At 34.9% G+C, this 19610-nt stretch overlaps 1 protein-coding gene across 1 annotated transcript in view; it reads right to left on the bottom strand.

Moving 5' to 3' along the window:
* Positions 1 to 359: 359 nt before the first annotated feature.
* The window catches only part of MEMO1 (mediator of cell motility 1), a 152109-nt gene continuing 132858 nt past the window's right edge, over positions 360 to 19610 (bottom strand). The window contains 2 exon segments of the mRNA XM_066378583.1: positions 360 to 7402; positions 9204 to 9308. Of these exon segments, the coding sequence (XP_066234680.1) occupies positions 7271 to 7402; positions 9204 to 9308 (237 nt within the window). The 3' untranslated portion in view covers positions 360 to 7270.

Raw genomic sequence — 19610 nt, 5'->3', positions numbered from 1 at the left:
GCTGGTGGCTGGCTCCCGTGGATTATCTTTCTAGCACTTCCACTCAGCCCTGCATACAACCAAGAAAATCCAAGGCATACTCGCAGGTGCTTGCAGGACACTTTACACATGGACTAGAATGGCGAGTCAAGTGTCTGCTGCAAAGTCCTGCCATCAGTAATATATACCAAGTAACTTAAATTTCATTTCTGTCACCGTCCCATTACAAAGAAGCAGTGCATTTTAATGCAAGCTACAGAACAGACTTTTAAGGTCTAGAAGTAAACTTCCCAGTGAAGAAAATAGAACTCTGCAATCATTAGAAGTATTTTAATCCACCAAAAGAAATCTATATTTGCCTGGATTAATCAAAACAGACATTTACATGAATGATTCCCATTTTTATTGAAGTTGCAAAACCCCATTGCTTTTCAATTCAATATAATATCTCAAACAGCCAGCACCAAAAATAAAACACAGAGTAACAATATAGGATATAGTACATATTTGTAACAGGATTGAAAATCAGAAGAGCTGAATTGTTGTCTGAGCTCTGACAGTAACTAGCCATGTAAACTTACATAAGTCATGTTATTTGTGTGGGCCTAAGGTTCTCTATCAGTAAAAATAAGATAATATCTGGCTTACTTATTCTTGAAATTGAGAAAAGAAAAAGTTGTGAAACATTTTAAATTAAAAGTGCAATATATTAAATAAGATATTTTTATTCTGGTCAAAAAACATCAAAGATAAAAGGCCCTTAGGAGTCATATTTTTCAATTCTAACTCACATCAATTAAGAAATAAACTCTTCTCCAGAAAACAGCAGTGATTGACTCCAGCAAATCAGTAGCAACTCGCTGGCACAGCTGAGAATGGCTTCCAGTGCAAAGTTCCTAGCACTCCCCAGCATCTCTCTACTTGAGATCTAGCTGGACATGTCACAGACAAGCAACAAAGAGTACATTTTAGTTAATTATTTTAAAACTTTGCAACACTTTTTACTAACAGTAAACACCATAAAATACTGCAAAATATGAGCTAAGAATCATGAACCAATAGCTTCACATTTACCAGATCACTTACACACCATTAATTTCATTTGGCATTACACAGAGCCTAGGAATATTAAATTCTACCCTCTTTAAAAATTAGTAAGGAAGCTGGTTTCCACAATTAAAAACTGAAAATGGGGGGGGGGGCAATTAAAAAAGTGTTTCTAATTAAAAGGTTTACGCTTTCCTGTCCTTTAGAACACACTTCGTATGAACTTGTTTTCCTCCAAAATTCAATTCATCAAAATTAAACAAACACCAATTAAATGTCTATGATGTACTGCTAGATTCAAATGGATAAATTTTAAATGGAAAAAAACTTAGAAAAAAATTTTCATTTATAAAATTAAGTTAAAATAATTTTATTAGATCTAGTTCAACAATCTAAGTATTTTGTTTTTTAAAAAAATCACAAAACTCATGTCATATCATTCTAGATATTGTTTTCATCTTTTTACTTAAATGTATTTAACATCATGTTCAGTAAGTGAGAGAATATTACTGTCAAAAAAATTAAAATATTTTCCAAAAGTTTACATTGGCAGATTGAATGAACAGAACTCAGGTCTGATTTATAGTCAAATACACTTGACCTTCAATAGCTTCTCAATAATGATATTTGTAGTCTCTTTGGTTTCATTATTAGGCTTACAGGAAAAAAAAATGACTACATCTAGTAAAGTCACAAACCTCACTTTACAGTATAAAATATGTATTTGAACATAATTTACAAGTTACATGAAAAACCAATTGAATTACATTATGGCTTTCAAAATTAGGAGAACTGGCTTTTAAATTTTTTTCCATTACAGTGGTAACCTTGAGATACAAACAGACCAACATACGAATTTTTTAAGATATGAGCTGCGACTCGGTCAGTATTTTTGTTCATGATCCAAGCGAAGTTTTGAGATACGAGTCGTGATTCGGGAAGCTGCCGCTAGTTGGCACACGGGTCCAGTATCGGCAGTTTGATATACGAGTTGACTGACTTACGACCTCGATTACAGAATGAATTAAATTTGTACCTCAAGGTACCACTGTATTTTTATAGGGTGATTGGCCAAAACAATTACAATTACACACACACACACACACTCTGAATAAATCATCCTGGGTACAAACCACTCTGGGGTCACCACAGAACCCTCGGAATAATGACAGAACTAAAACCCTAAAATTCTTCACATGGTGCCCAACAAGCACACTATATCAACGAACTCATGATAGGCAAACAAATCCACCCCCAAGAGTGGCTATTAAAAGGCAGAGGTCCCAGATACCAGCATTGGCTGAGGGTAACTTTACCAAATGAATAGCGTGGTCAGTGATGACTGTGACATGCCACTCAGTTCTATTCATAGGGTCAGAGAAGAGGAAGAGCGCAGAGAAAACATCTGCCAGCTGCTGCTGGTTCCCCTTCTACTATTTTGATAGTAATAGATATAAAAAAGGGAAAGCTGCCTCGGTACCCTTTTCTGCTAATGGTATGGCTGTTTTAGATTCAAGAAGCATCTATGTTTAAGTAAGCTGTCACTTATTCAAAGAACAAGTTAAATTTATTTTAGTAAACAGAACTTTATCTTGTCTTTAAATGCTTTAACTAAAAATGTACATTAATTTTTCTAAGGGTCGTGTTCTTTCACTAACAAGTAATAATCATCAATTTATAATGTGTTGAAAGATTATGTTAAATGATCAAAGTCAATTTTTACTTAAAAATTACTTCCCTTATGAGATTTATACAAATGAAATGTTTCATTTTACTTGTACTAATTCCATTAGTTTTTCTTCAGTTTGGTAACCCATAATTTTAGATCTACACCAATTACATGCCAGGTGATGCTGCTGCTTATTAACAAGGATCCTCCTTTAGAATCCCTATCTAGATTTTGTTTGAATACATTCAATGATTTTATGAGGACAGAGCCAATTTCACTTAGAAAGTCTCATATTAAACATTAAATATAGAACCAGAAACTTCCATCTATTCAATTAATTTTTCCATCTATAACACAGAATAATTCTATTTCTTTTTATATATGATAGTCACTCAACTATATGAAGAAAACTCCTTGTTTTAAAACTTCTCCAAATAAGTATCTTTGACTGCATCCCACTTTCCATAGCACTGGGGCCTTTCGGCACTTCAGCTGCCTCCCTAAGAACGCCCCTCCTTAAAACGTGGCACTTACAATTTAACACAATAATATAAAAGTTTTAGTCTGAATATCAAAATGCATGTGGTTTATTACATCTTCTAACCAATAATAGTTTTATATCTACATTAGGTCTTTCAGCAACTATATCACAGCACTTCCCAACTGCCAGTCTATGGGCTGATACTTGATGAAGTTTTCAGTGATCTAGAGTAAATGAGAAAAGAACAGTGTAGTAATTTTTTCATCAACTTAAAATTATTCAGCTTAAATAACTCTCTTATTCTGAGTTTATGTCCTTCCAAAATGTTGGGGTGTGTGTAAATAAAGTGATGGTGATACAAGATGGTAGTGGTTTTTCTATAAGTCTTGACAAAATAAAGGCTCATATTTCACAATATCAAAGTATTGGTCAAGTGTCCTAGAATACTCAGGTAAAAAGGGCCATCTGATGCATTTTTTTCTACCATGTAGGTAGTTAGGTGTTTAGAATAACTTACTTGATTTGCAACAGCGAATCACAACCCCCATTCATCACTTTTAATTTATGGCAGCAAAGCAAACCTCCAATCAGCTCTAGCAAAAAAAGAGCTTCAAGGTGCTTTAAACACGGTTCCTAAGAGTTCTTAGTTTCCCTTACACACTTCCCACTTACCTTTATAATCCTAAATAACCCAGCAAACTAGACTACTTCAACTTAAGAGAGGGTTGGGAGGTACAATCACCTGTTGCAGTTTAAATTATTAGTCAATAATTTGAACTACAAGTGAAATACACCATCTAGGACAGGGGACAGCAAACCACTACCCATGAACCAGAGCCAGGTCAATGTCTGCTTGCATTTGAAACACATTGTCCATGGCTGCTTTTGTGCTACAATAGCAAAGATAAATAGATGAAGCAGAGGCTGTTTGGCCTGCAAAATAATTACTACATGGTCCTTTACCCAAAACATTTGCCAACCTCTAATCTAGGGTAATGAATCATTTGCTACCAAAGAACAATTTGAGATCTACAACAAATAACTATTAACTCAGGATACCTACCATCCATATTAAAATATCTAAATATAAACACTGGAATATCTGAATAGTCCTTTACCTTACTCTGTATGAAGATTTGTTGCCCACCCAAGATGAAGAATTTACTTACCTGCTCACTGAGCTAATCTTTAACATACATTTTTCAAAAACTCACTAGTGAAATAGTGAAGAATCCATGAATATACTGCTCTGTGTAATCTAAGGTTTAAAAAAAAAGTCGCAAATAACTCAAAGTAAAATAAAAAAGCTACATAGAACTATATAATAATTCCCTTTACATTTTAGATTTCAAATACAAAACTTTTAAAGGCACTTAAAGTAGGAAAGCTTAAGTTCAACAATTTAGGTACTATTAACATTAAATAATACATATTAATTTTCCTTTTCTATTAAAAAAAATTTTCATTTTCAGTATGTAAAGCTGAAATCAAGCAATAGATAACACTTCTAACTCAATCATGTGTCTTTTTAACGTAAGTGACACCAGAATTTCTAAAGAGTAAAGTCACAACATTAAAGTACTTTGAAACTGGAAAGTGCTAAAGAGATCACCTCCACGTCTTACAGATGAGAAAATTTTGATACAACATGAAATATTTATGGTAAGAAAGTTAGTGGCAGAGGCAGAACGAGAACCCAACACTCAACTATCAGTTTGGAACTCTTTCTACTTAATGACTGAGAATGAAAGATATGCCCATATTCTAGGAAAGGGTAGATGATGTTAAAATAGTCTAGAGTTTTAAATGTACAGTTAACATACTAATAAGGTTACTGCCCACTCAACCTAAGCAACCCTCTTGTTTTTTATTAAACAATCAACTGTAAAATTACAGGATAAAAAAATGATTCACCATAAAGCCACTCATTAATTAGAATGATCAAAAGAACAAATATTTGTTTTAACAAACTGTCAAAGATAAAAAATAATAAAAGTGGAGAAGGAGCAGTATGAGTACTCATATATTGCTAATTTGGCACAAACTTTCTGAATAGTAATTTGGTCATATTTTAAAGAGCCTAAACATTTCTCAGCATCTAAACCAATTATCCCATTCCCATGAATATACCCTAAAGAACTAGTCTAACACAGAGTTCAAATTTCACATACAAAGACATCCATCTGCTATTACTTAAAATTGTAAAATATTAGAAACAATCTAATAGCCAAGGAAAGAACATATGCAATTATGGTATATTCATACAATAGAGTATTAGGCAGCCATTTTTAAAATCACATTTTCAAAGATATGGGGAAGTACTTAAGATGTTAAGTTATAAAAAGTAGAATATACAACTGTATGGTTGGTATAATCTCAATATTGTTATTATGCACACACGCAAAATCATATGCACACTCATACATATAAATAGCATAGACAAAGACTGAAAGAAAATACAAAAAATTATTAACAATGTTATCTCTGGATAGTGAAATTGCAGTTAATTTTTTTTCTCTTCTTTATACTTTTCAGTATTTTCTAAATTTTCCATAATAATCATGTATTAGTTTTGTACTCAGAAAACATTAAAAATTCATTCTATAGTCAATTTTGAAATTTTTATAGTCTATATAATAAATAAGGAATAAATATAGCACTCAAAAGTGTATTTAAATGATGGAAAATAAATCGGTAATATGTAAGAGTATAATTTCCATACATGTATAGGTGGGTAATTTTGAATCCAAAAGACAGTATCATTTAATCTCAATTCTTGTGTATAGAAAGTTGATATTTAGTAAATAAGAAATGCAATCTTTAAATAAAATTGGTGCAAGGCATCTAAAAATTGTGCTATTCTGGCATGACATTGAAGATAGAAATGTTCTCCAATGTAATGAAGATACCCAGTGTTAGATTAAAATAGGTATAATCTAGTACATGCATGGTGGCCAATAATTAACTAAGTGAATTACATTTTTTTCCAAAGTGACTATAATTGGTCTAGGCTTAAAGAAAGAAATACAACACCATACCATTATTTTAGTTGGAAGAGCCGCACCAAAAATCGTGACAAAAATATTTTAGAACTATAAGAAAATCCAGTGGCTTTTTGTTATTATTAATGATTTCTTGCTAAAAATTCAAGTCAAATTGCTTAAAGCACTAAAAAAGCATATAGCAGCAGTGTATGGTCTGCAATGATTTGAAAAACTCTAAGAACACTCTCCAATGTCTCCTCATTTGCAGACTACTGCCTATCAAACAGGATCTTTGAAGGAAAGGACTACCTCTGTGTTCACCAATCTTGAACGTACAATAGTAATGACACAAGTAATGTCACACACACAAAAACAAACTATGTAATTTAAAAAGCTAACTTTAAAATATGATTCTAATATTAGTGATAAAAAATCACATAAATATGCAAAATATAAAATACATCCTAACATTTTTATATAAGAGCTGATGTTTACCATTTTTAACATAAAAATTCTGAGATGAATTAATAAAAAAACAATTTTCATGTATACCACAGAGCAATAAGTTTAAATCAGACTATTTTGAGTTGTGTAGCCCTTTATTAGCAACTAAAATAGAAGGTATCTGTTGTACAACACGGGTAGTAATTGACTATAACTGGAGAATTATTATATTCTAATACAGACCATTTATAAATGCAATTTCTTTATTAAAAAGCTTCCACCGTTTTGTTTGTGTACAATTTGCAAAACTATTCTGAAAGCATAATATATGTGCACAAGTCTGCAAAGAGTGCAAATTTAGGATATGGTAAATGCTTTACAAGTTACTTTCAAAAAACTGCCACAGCTGGGCCATTATTACATTGCCATCTTTTTTGATCAAAATATTTGATGCCAGCCTTCCTTCCACTGCCTAAACTATAAAGCATTTTTTAATGAGTTGAAATTAAGGAAGGACTACACCTACTAGAAAAGAAGAGAAGAAAGTTCTATTAGTTTGAGGTTTTGGAATCCCCCAAACCAGGACCAGTATCTTGGTAAGGGCTAGGTCAAGACCCCGGACAGAGTATGAGTATGTGCAGGTGGCATCCCTGAGGATTCAGAGCTTCAGTGGACCGTGAGCGCTCCAGCCGCGTAACTCACTGAACTGTCTTGCCAGTTTCTACACTGGCTTGACTGGGCATAATTCAAAAAGGAAAAGCTCATATTCATTCCATTCTTCTGGAGTTCTGTGATAGCCTAGAAAAAGAAAAATTTGGTTATAACAGACATCATGTAAAAAAAATGAGCACTGACCTTTGTTGAAAAAGAATAATAATAATAATAGCACTCTTTGAATGTGTTAGGGGCTTATCTCTGTCCACATTACAGCTGAAGCCTAGACCTTTCACGCTTCACCTTTTTCTTGGATTTCTTATCACCTCATGTTAGGTAGGAATAAATGAGAATTCCTTATTTAAGTCTATCAAAGAAGTTCTTCTAACATAACTCCTAGATAAATATCAGTCATCTTCCTCCCCTACCTCTCCTTGTATTTAATAAGGCCACTTAAAAAAAACACCTAAACAAACAAGCAAACAAACAAAAACAAGTAACTCATAGCATCTCTCTGTTCTCTAGACCAAACCTTTAGCTACTTCTACTATCTTAAAACGTTGGAGTCTTGTCTTTGTCTGATTCTGGTTAGGTCTGAAATATGTATAAATTAAGTTTCAAAAGGTATACCAAAATTTTTACTTTAATGATGTATTGGTTGGTCATTTATTTAATAAGAATGTTATTTAATTCAATTCAGAAGTTAGGAAATTGAGAGTCACTTATTCCAGTTTAAGTTTCAGAAATTAGTTTATTAAGCCCTTACCAGGCTTTTCTTCCAATTAGTCAATACTGCTTAAGAGAAAACCCTTTGTAAAAATCCACAATGTACTGTCTTTCACATCACATTAAATTAATACTTGGCCTTCCAATCCCTACCTCAGACTATTCTAGGCTATACTGCCTTCTCCATTATTTCTCTGCCTTTCCAAACAATGAGCCATATGAGTTCCTCCTCCCATTCCTGAGTATACACTTTCTTCTTTAAGAGTCTTATATTTTCTTTCAGAAAATTCATACTGTTTTATTAAGAAAAAATGAATGTTATTATCTCCTTCAAAATCCAGCTAATCAAGATATCTGCCTATTATCACATTCCTTAAATGAATTACCACTGTTTCTCTTGTAAAGAGAAAAACATATACACACCATCTGTCTTGCTTTACTAACTTATACATACCTAAAGTTCAAAAGCAAACCTTCCATTTATTTTTATAGAGTCTAGGACACTAAATAAAACCAAGAAATCTATAAGAACATAACCTCTTGAAAGGTTACTTTGGTTTATATTTATAAAGAGCATACTGGAATTGGCTGAGAATCTAGAGAAAATGGGTTTGTATTCTAAATAACTATCTGTTATTTAGAAAGTATTGGCCTGTCTTCCAGTGATAAATAACTATATTCAAGTAACTAAAACAATGAAAACCCAAATTATCTTAAAGGTACTAGAAAGAAACTGACTATATGTACCTGAAACCAATGCTAATAAAATATCACAGATAATCATAGGATTAAATGTTAAAAATCAAGGCTTCCTGCCCTGGCCAGTTGGCTCAGTGGTAGAGTGTTGGCCTGGCGTGTGGAAGTCCCGGGTTTGATTCCTGGTCAGGACACACAGGAGAAGTGCCCATCTCCCTCTCCATTATTCCTCCTCTCCTTTCTCGCTATCTCTCTCTTCCCCTCCCATAGCCAAGGCTCCACTGGAGCAATGCTGGCCCAGGCGCTGAGGATGACTGCATGGCCTCTGCCTCAGGTGCTAGAATGGCTCTGGTTGTATTGGAGCAACACCCCAGATGGGAAGAGCATCCCCCCTGGTGGGCAGGCCAGGTGGATCTCAGTTGGGCGCAGGCAGTAGTCTGTCTCTCTGCCTCACTGCTTCTCACTTCAGAAAAATACCCAAAAAATAAATAAATAAAAATCAAAGCGTCCTTAGAATACTCACATTTAATAACACTCCAATGGGATGTCTTCCACATATAGTATTATGGTATTTCTTCAAGTAATTGCTAAAAGATACAGGGTCTAATTGTTCTATAATACTCATACCCTAAAGAGAGAAAGAGAGAAATGAAAGAAAAAGAAAAAAAGGACACAATTTATTATTTCCTATTTACATTTAGAAACTATTACTTAGAGCTAAACGCCGTTAATTTCTCAATTAAGGAACATAATAAAATACATTAAATAAACTTTGTGAAATAACAAATTCATTCATTCAAAGCTAATCTCATTACAGTCAACTCTCAATAATACATAACTTGATTAACAGAAAATTTTTAATCCTCAGTTCAGTTTTCTCTGATCTCCTTTGTATGTTTTTATACCCCTTTCAATAGTTGTTACTTAGCTCATAATCCTCAAACATTTTACAACTGTATATTTTTCTTATATAAATATACTTATAAAAGCAAATCTGTTGTGAAAATTTTCATAGGAATCTAAAACTTTTATAGAAATCTAAAATTAAATTTGCTACATGCCTGTTTTCCCCCATATCCACTATATTTCTCCTACCATTGGCATAACTAATCAAGAGTTGATTATAATTCAACTATTTTCATAACTATAGTTAAATATTAGAAGTGTGCAAGAGCCTGACCAGGGGTGGCACAGTGGATATAGTGTTGACCTAGGACACTGAGGACCCAGGTTCGAAATCCCGAGGTCACCAGCTTGGGAGCAGGCTCATGAGTTAAGAGTGGGGTTGCCAACTTGAGTGTAGGATTGTAGACATGACCCCATGGTCACTGGCTTGAGCCCAAAGGTCACTGGCTTGGCTGGAGGCCCCCCCCCCCACAAGGCACATATGAGAAGCATGTGAACAACTGAAATGCCACAACTATGAGGTGATGCTTCTCATCTCCCTTCCTGTCTCTCTTGCAAAATAAAAGTGTGCAAGACATTAAATTATCAGTAATTATCTAGGTATGTGATAAAAAGATACTATAAACTAAAAAAAATAGATTACATATTTTTAATTAACTTAAAGCCCATAAAAGAAAAGGCTAAACAAAATAGGTCTTTTAGGAACAAGTTAAAAAAAGAAAAGCTTCGCCTGACCAGGTGGTGGCGCAATGGATAAAGCATCGGACTGGGATGCCGAGGACCCAGGTTCAATACCCCAGGGTCGCCAGCTTGAGCACGGGCTCATGTGGTTTGAGCAAAGCTCACCAGCTTGGACCCAAGGTCGCTGGCTCAAGCAAGTGGTTACTCAGTCTGCTGAAGGCCCACGGTCAAGGCACATATGAGAAAGCAATCAATGAACAACTAAGGTGTCGCGATGCGCAACAAAAAACTAATGGTTGATGTTTCTCATTTCTCCGTTCCTGTCTGTCTGTCCCTGTCTATCCCTCTCTCTGACTCTCTGTCTCTGTAAAAAGAAAGAGCGTAGGACTGGGATGCGGAGGACCCAGGTTTGAAGTCCCGAGGTAGCCGGCTTGAGCATGGGCTCACCAGCTTAAATGCGGGATCACTGGCTTGAGCATAAGATCATAGACACAACCCCATGGTCGCTGGATTGAGCCCAAAGGTTGCTGGCTTGAGCAAGGGATCACTCGCTCTGCTGCAGCCCCCCAGTCAAGGAACATATGAGAAAACAATCAATCAACAACTAAGGAGCCACAATGAAGAATTGATGCTTCTCATCTCTCCCTTCCTGTCTGTCTGTCCCTGTTTGTCCTTCTCTCTGTCACGAAAGAAAGAAAAGAAAGAAAGAAAGAAAGAAAGAAAGAAAGAAAGAAAGAAAGAAAGAAAGAAAGAAAGAAAGAAAGAAAGAAAGAAAGAAAAGCTTTAAAATATTTTTTAATATAAAGGGGTGACACAGCTTAACAAAAGCATGCAGGTTTCAGGTGCACAATTCTACAACACATCTTCAGTACTACACGTTATGTGTTCACCCCTCCAGTCAAGTCTCCATCCATCACCATGTATTCCTCCCTACACCCCACTCCACCTCCCCCAACCAACCTACCTACCCTACCCCCCACTCTGGCAATCACCACACTATTGTCCGTGTCCATTAGTTTTTTTCTCTTTTTTTTGTCCTTTTTTGGCTCAATCCCACCAACCACCTTGCAAGCACCCCCACCCCCAACAGTTAAACTAGAAAACTTTATTTTCAAGATTTTCATTCAGAATCTAAGTTCTTAGACTACAATTAAAACAACCACTGACTCAGACACTTCTTTACACTAAACTCCATATTCTTCAAATGCATTCAAATAATGTGTTCATGATACATTAATATAGAGCAACTTTAACTGATCTTAATTAGGCAAGTAAATGATTCTAACTCATTCTTTCAGCAATTAGCTTACCTTGTTTTCTTATTGATAAAATACTTTACATTTGTGTTCAATAAAGTACATTAATATTTTTTGGAGAAATATAAATGGTAGCTTAACTAGAGAATTAACTAATATATTTTGTTTGGTTTTAAAATTGTATTTTGACATGTTTTAACAAAACAAGCAATGTGTAAAGCACCTAATCAGATGAACAGTCATCTGAAAAGTGATAGTAATCAGTCGATGACATACAAATATTGCAGTGGCAGCATCAAAATTTAATTAACCTTTTTTCAGAATATTCAAGTCCTTCATAAACATTATCACCTTCTTCTACAACTATATCTAAAAGATTAAGCATATGCATCTATAATCAATTACCAGTGTTTAATGCTAAATTGGTTTTCCCCTGCCAACTAAAAGGCTTCCACATCAATAGTCTCTACTGAATAAACTCAAAGACATAAGAACTACGTAATTTAAAAGTTAAACCTAGCCGCAACTGGGTAGCTCAGTTGGTTAGAGCACTGCCCTGATATGCCAACTTGCAGGTTCAATCCTGGTCAGGGCACATACAAGTGCATAAATAAATATGTGGAGCAACAATTCTCTCTCTCAAGTCAATAAATTAAGAAAAAACATCAAAAAATTTTAAAAGTTAAACCTAAGACAATTAGTATTATAATTCTGGTGCAAAGAAAATCATGCAATCTATTTCTAAGTTAAGTAGTAACAGAGATGAAAGTAACAGATCTCTCCCATAAATACAGATAACCAAGATATAACTCCCTAAAGATGAAAAAGCTGAGACATAAAAAAGGCTAAAAGCTTGCCTCTAAATTTCTAACCTAGGTTCCTTCTCATTGACTACTCTGCTTCATATAGTGTAACAAAAGACTACTAACAATTTTTAAAATAATATGGTATGCATATTATATGAGAACTCTTAATGCTCTTGGGTGAAGTCTAGGACAGCTTACCTTAAATAGAATTCCACTCATTAATAAATTATGTGACACTGAGGTTCCAATGTTAAGTTTTAATATTAAAATTTCAAAGTACATTTTTGGACAAACATAAAATTTATATTTTGACATGAGGAACTGGAGAAGGAAACTAATGATCCCACTTAAGAAAACAAAGAATTCAAAGCAACTGACCAAGAAATTTTATATCAAAAATATAAAGTTATAAATGTAGAGAAGACGCTACTAAATAAAGTGTTCAAAATGAAGAGATAATGGTTAAATTACAAAAATAAAAAATTGTGATGATGGAATATAAGGGATTAAATTTAAAATTTTAATTCCCTAAAGTGTATAATGTACCTACTAGGGCAAATCAATTTCATTACACTCAATTCTCTGACAAATACAATAGAGAGAAAAGTTAAGCCTTTACAATTGAAAATTCATTAAGTATACAAACAACAGCAATACTGATTATAAAATTGCAAAATGGGACATTCATTAACTAATACAGAACACTGGCAAATACGCTTTTGTATATATTTATGTTTTGATGCTAACAATTTTGAAATTACTATTACCAAAATTCCAAGATGATAAAAAAAATGCTTCTCAACTTTTCTACTTTTTAAAATAGTGGAAGATATGATCAGTGAATCTATGGTCCAGGCAATGGAAAACTTGCCTAGAGCCTAGGATACTGAGTATTTGTTTGCATGAATTTAATCTAGTATGAAGTAGTGAAGTGGGTCACTACCCACTCTGCCCTAAGATACAAATCACACATAATAAACATCAAAAGTCTATCCATCATAGACTGATTTCTGTGGAATTTAGTAGCTTCAGCAAGAAATCCTCAGACTGAAAGTTGACTCTCTACCTTGAGTAGAACAAGGGCAAAAGGAATCTATCATTGTGCTCACTCTCCAAGTAATGGGTGGAAACTTGCGATGTCAAATCCCAGTGGCAACCCTAAACTAAACAGGCAGTTTTAACCGACAGAACTGCAAATTGAGGACTCTAGTAAAACAACAAGTATCTTCCCTTTAAAAACAATTTATCTAGCCTGACCAGGTGGTGGCGCAGTGGATGGAGCATCAGACTGGGATGCGGAAGAACCCAGGTTCAAGACCCTGGGGTTGCCAGCTTGAGCGCGGGCTCATCTGGCTTGAGAAAAAGCTCACTAGCATGGACCCAAGGTCACTGGCTCGAGCGGGGGGGGTTACTCAGTCTGCTGAAGGCCCGAAGTCATGGCACATATGAGAAAGCAATCAATGAACAACTATGGTGTCGCAACGAAAAACTGATGATTGATGCTTCTCATCTCTCTTCGTTCCTGTCTGTCTGTCCCTATCTATCCCTCTCTGACTCTCTCTCTATCCCTGTAAAAAAAAAAAAAAATCTATATATAATAAAATATTTAAATTTTATTTAATTTTAAATATTATCACCCAAAAGTAATCTCCCTCTAAAATAACAAACACAAAAAAGTAGCTAAACTTTTTAGAGGCCTTTAAGAAATAAAAATTAGAATCATGCCTTTTATGAACACAATCACCACATTATCAAATCATTAGGACTCATTTTTTTAAGTAAGAATATGTGGAGCGATGTACACATTTAGGGAAGTAAGATGAGAACAGGAAATATTCTGGTTTCTGTAAGAGGCATCAAGATGAAATCTTATAGTGAAAGAAGTTTTATGGAGGGAAAAAATCACCCTAAAGATAGCAGTGCTAAGAAGCAATGTACTATCTTAAAGATGACACACAGCTATCTTAAATCATTACCTTTTTTAAAACTACTAAAGAAACTATATTGGTATAAGTTCAAGAGAAACAAGTATGAGTAGAAAAGGTGAACAATTTCACTTTCAAAAGAGTAGGAGGAAAGGAAGAAAAGTAGTTGAAGTTCAAAGAAAATGAAGTGACTACTAATAAATGTGGAAGGAAAAGAAGTTTTAAGGATGACTACAGTGACACTTTCAGGTTCTTTCTGCCAAATCATAAATAATTTATCAATGTCCATATTGAAACACTGGTCTCCATCAAAAGTAATACAGAAAAAATAACACGATCATGTAATATATATAAAATATGTATAAGTATGGCTAATGTTTCAAGTATGTTATCTAAAAAGTTAACAAAAATCAGTATCTTAAAACATGTTCTGCTTTGGTCACTGTAATTACTGAAATTATAAAAAACTATTTATCAAAAAACATGGTCAGTAGCTGGTAACATCCTGACTTTCAGAATCCACATTTCCCATAACTAACCACCTCCGCCCAAATACAATATTTGGAAAATCCAGTTTGTTTCCATATATATCTTTTCTTTCTTTATGTTGTTTTTCATGTAATTAATTTCCAAGATACTCAAATGCTACAGATATAAACATTTTGTAATAAAAACAGCTATTTTTCTTTTGCTTTTAGAATCTAGAAATACTTTCACTTGTTTTCTAGCTTTTTAGTAACTACATTTAGTAACACTTTTCTGGTAACAAAAAAGAAACAAAACTACATTAACACACAGATTTTGAACAGGTTAAATCTAAAATTTTATACTTAAAAATAATTTTTCACTCTACCAAACTTTCAAAATATATAATTATTATAATTCAGCATTACTTACATTTTTGTAATACTTATACAGAGACCCATCGCACTGTATCTGCTCTAAAAAGTCTGCATATAGGAACTAAGATATTTGTTCTCAAATAAATGAGATTGGCCCTGGCCGGTTGGCTCAGTGGTAGAGCGTTGGCCTGGCGTGCAGAAGTCCCGGGTTCGATTCCCAGCCAGGGCACACAGGAGAAGCACCCATCTGCTTCTCCATCTCTCCCCCTCTCCTTCCACTCTGTCTCCCTCTTCCCCTCCCGCAGCAAGGCTCCATTGGAGCAAAGGTGGCCCTGGTGCTGGGGATAGCTCCTTGGCCTCTGCCCCAGGCGCTAGAGTGGCTCTGGTAGCAACAGAGCGACGCCCCGGAGGAGCAGAGCATCACCCCCTGGTGGGCAGAGCGTCGCCCCCTGGTGGGCGTGCCAGGTGGATCCCGGTCGGGCGCATGCGGGAGTCTGTCTGACTGTGTCTCCCCGTTTCCAGCTTCAGAAAAATACAAAAATAAATAACTAAATAAATAAATAAATGAGATTATTTATAACATTAAATGACACTTTAAAATACAGAGGGATATTCAACATTTGTTTATATAAGTCAATTAAGAAAACTCATTATATAAGAATCTGCCTAACAGTGAGTATACATATATATGTATGTATAAAAAATACATACATAAGTATAAAGACAGAGTTAACCATTCTTACTATTTTATTTTAATCTACTTATTCTAATTCCCAGAATTCATTTATAACTTGAATTAAAAGCATGCAAATAAAAGAGCAGAACCTTGTGGACGATTTAAAAATTCTATAGATAAATAGAAATGTTTCAGTTAATGGACCACAAAAGTCAACTCCAAGTTAAATGTTATACCAAATATTAAAATCAAGTATAATATTATGAAGCAAATACTTGGTATTTATTCAGAAATTGTATTCCTGGCTATTTAAATAAAAATTTTAAAGTTATAATATGGTAACTTTGAATATCTAAAGTAAGGTAAATTAGATGCAGATTTATAAGTCAGCTAAAGTTCATTGGTTCTACTTACTTTTTGAAGTTTCAAAGACTTAGAAGCTAGCAGAAGAGGCAACAATTACAGCAAAAGTTATGATAACCAAGCCAATAAGTAAATGATACTCTTTTTTGCTCTGCCTAAAAGTAAGAAACCAAGGTCTATCTAACTGATCATATACATCAAGAGAGGCAAATAAAGCTAATACTCAATATAAACTAACAATCAACATAGAATTAATAGAAAGGCTAAAAGAATTGTTAAGTATGGATGTTTATATCTAACCCAAATAGAAAATAACAAAAAATATTCAAGTATTTAAATGTGAACACAATTCTAGAGAGTTCAAAGGATGCTATTATGTTCACTCACTTGAGAAAAGGCAAGCCAATGTTTTGGGGAAACCGTCTTCCTTATGCTAAAAGTATCATTCACTGATTTACAAATTCTTACATTTGCAAAATTAAATGTTGCCTGATTAAAAGTTCACAAATGATTTAAAGAGCTAAACAGAAAACAAGGAAATTTTGTTCTACTTCAACAGATCAGGAACTACAGTCAGCCAGTTCAAATTTACCCACAAATCTCTTTTAGGAATAAAGATGTCAGAACTCGTTCCATGCTACTGAAAGGGGCCCTCTAAGGTGGGTTATGGCAAGACTATTTTGAAAAAAATCCAGATTATTTCAGTTGTAAAAACAGGACTGCTTACTACAGTAGACAATCTCATCTCTGTCCTGGCTTTAATTACCATCTATCATCTCTCCCTAAACTACTGCCAATGCCCATTGTTACTACTCTTGACCCTGTTACAGAACCCATTCTCTACAACAGCCAGGGTAACCTTTAAAATAATGTAAATTATATCATCACACTTCCCACTGCACTTACATAAATTTCCTACCCTGGAATAGAAAGTCCTGCGTTACCTGATCCCTGCCTATCTTTTTTTTTTTTTTTTATCACAGTTTGTACCATTCTTACCCTCACTATATTCCTGCAACACTGGCCTTTTATCTTTTCTTCTAACACAAGCATCTTTCCCATCTCAAGGTATTTACACTAGCAGTTCCTTCAGTCTAGGAGTCTTCCCTCTAATCATTACTTGGTTTGCTCCTCCTCATCATTTATATCTCAGTTTAATGTTTCTCCTCAAGCATGCCTTTCTCCAATCAGCCTCAAATTATTTACCATCTCAAAACCCTTTTAATAGTTTCCTAAGTTTTTAAACAATGTGTATCTCCTTCTGTGAAATCAAATCTGCTTGTTTATTACCACATTTCCACCAGCACCTTCACTGTAAATGTACTCAAAAATAACTGACAAGGGCCCTGGCCAGTTAGCTCAGTCTCAAAATGACAAGATTGTGGGTTTGATCCCCAGTCAGGGCACACATAGTGTTGGGCAAATAAGTTTGTAAAATGTGATTTTTATGTTTGCTCACTTTGTTAAAAATGGGGCTGCCCACCTGAAATTGCTAATTACCTTCCTTCTTAAGAATGGCCATTGTTATGCTAATGTGTGCTGGAGGAGGGGTCTTTGTGAGCCCAGGTAGTTTTTTAGAAGGAGAAGAAGAGGAAGAAGCCAAGATGAAAGGGAAGGAGAGAGAAGCCAGTTTTGCAGAGTAAGAAGCCATGTTGGCAGATGGGGAACCAGAGGTGACTGATACTAATGGGGGTCTTTGATTCTAGGAAAACTGGATGAATCGGTGGCTTTGGGAGCCCTGAATGGAAAGGGAAGTGTTTTCCTGCTGTGTGTTTACTCACTGGCTAGTTGCAAGGCTAGAATAAAGAAATCGCCCACAATTTTTTGGCTCCACTGTTTCTTTACCGTCTGCCCGAACCTAATAGGAACCTGCATGTGAATGGCTGCAACGGCGGTGGCGCCTGGCCTTACACATGGGAAGCAATCAATGAATGTAGGACTGAGTGGCACAATAAATGGATGGTCCCCTTCCCCCTCCCCTCTCTCCATCTCTACCAATGAATAAAAATAATTCTGGCCTGGCCGGATGCTCAGTTGGTTGGAGCATTGTCCCTGAGTGCGGAGGTTGCAGGTTCAATTCCCCAGGTAAGGCACAGACAAAAGCAGCTCGCTGTTCTGTCTCCCTCTCCCTGCCTCTCTCAAAAACATTTAAAGAAATAGAAAAAACTGGCAAGATGAAAACCCAAATGCCTACTTGATTGACATCTCCACTTGGATGTCTTAAAGACAAAGCAAATATTCCCTAATAGGAGTTATGATCTCCCTACCTCCTAAGAAATTGTGTGTTTCTGATGTAAGTGAATAGCAACACCTCACCAGCAGCATAAACCAGACATTTTAAATCAGTCATTGATAATTCCTTCTTCAAATCCTATCATAAGTTTATCTTTTAATTATACTAAATGCATCCATCCTGTCCCTCTCTTCCACCATCACTACACCATCCACTGTCTAAATTACCATTTCTTGTTTGAATTACCCAACTGGTCTATTCATTTCTCCTCTGGCATCCCTCCAATCCATTTGCTCCACTGCAAATATATGATCTATTCAAATTCAATCTAATTTTATCGCATTCCTATTTAATATTATTAAACATCCTGTTCTAGATTCTCTAGCTTCATTTCTCACCACTCCCCCACCCATTGAGTACTCACTGACAGGCTGATACAAAAAAAAAGATCCTGATTTCATGAAGCTTATAATCTAATACAGGAGGATATCACCAAAAAATCAACAAATACTTAGTCATAGTCACATACTAGTAAGTCCTAAGATGAAAAATAAAGCAGGGTAAATTCACAGAACAATTCTTCAACATAGGGGAATAATGAAAAACCATGGCCACATTTTTGAGTTGTCCCACTAATGAGAAGATGCTATTGGGGGTTTTAATAGGTGAAGTCCAAGGATACTGACTACCCTGCAACACAGGACAGTCCCACACACAAAGTACTGTTCTCATCCCATGGCACCTTCACATGTCCATGTAGGTGAAAAACCTGCTTATAGGCCCTGACCGGGTAACTCAGTTGGTTCGAGTGTCATCCTGACATGCCAAGGTTGCAGGTTCAATCCCCAGTCAGGGCACATATAGTAATCAATCAATAATAGCATGAATAAGCGGAACAACAAATTGATATCTCTCTCTCGCTCTCTCTCAGTATCCCTTACTCCCTTCTCTAAAATTCAAGAAATAAAAAATTTTTAAAACCCTGCTTATAACTGTCTACATCCTAACTCCATTTTATATGCAAGCATAAAGAAGTTTTATATGATTTTAATATATAGATTTCCCAGGAATGAAACTATCTTACAAAGTGAAGAAAGACTTATACTTTGTTTACAACTTGACTAAGAATTGATCACCATTTGGCAAATTAAGTCACCCAGTAATGCAACTTAGTAATGTGAGTCACAAATACAAAATAACTATAAATTTGCATTAGTAGTTGTTATATTAATGATACTATGC

Source organism: Saccopteryx leptura, chromosome 3 (assembly GCF_036850995.1).
Source record: "Saccopteryx leptura isolate mSacLep1 chromosome 3, mSacLep1_pri_phased_curated, whole genome shotgun sequence".
Lineage (NCBI taxonomy): Eukaryota > Metazoa > Chordata > Mammalia > Chiroptera > Emballonuridae > Saccopteryx > Saccopteryx leptura.
Note: the sequence above shows the minus strand (reverse complement) of the source record. Positions and strands in the feature narration are given on the sequence as shown.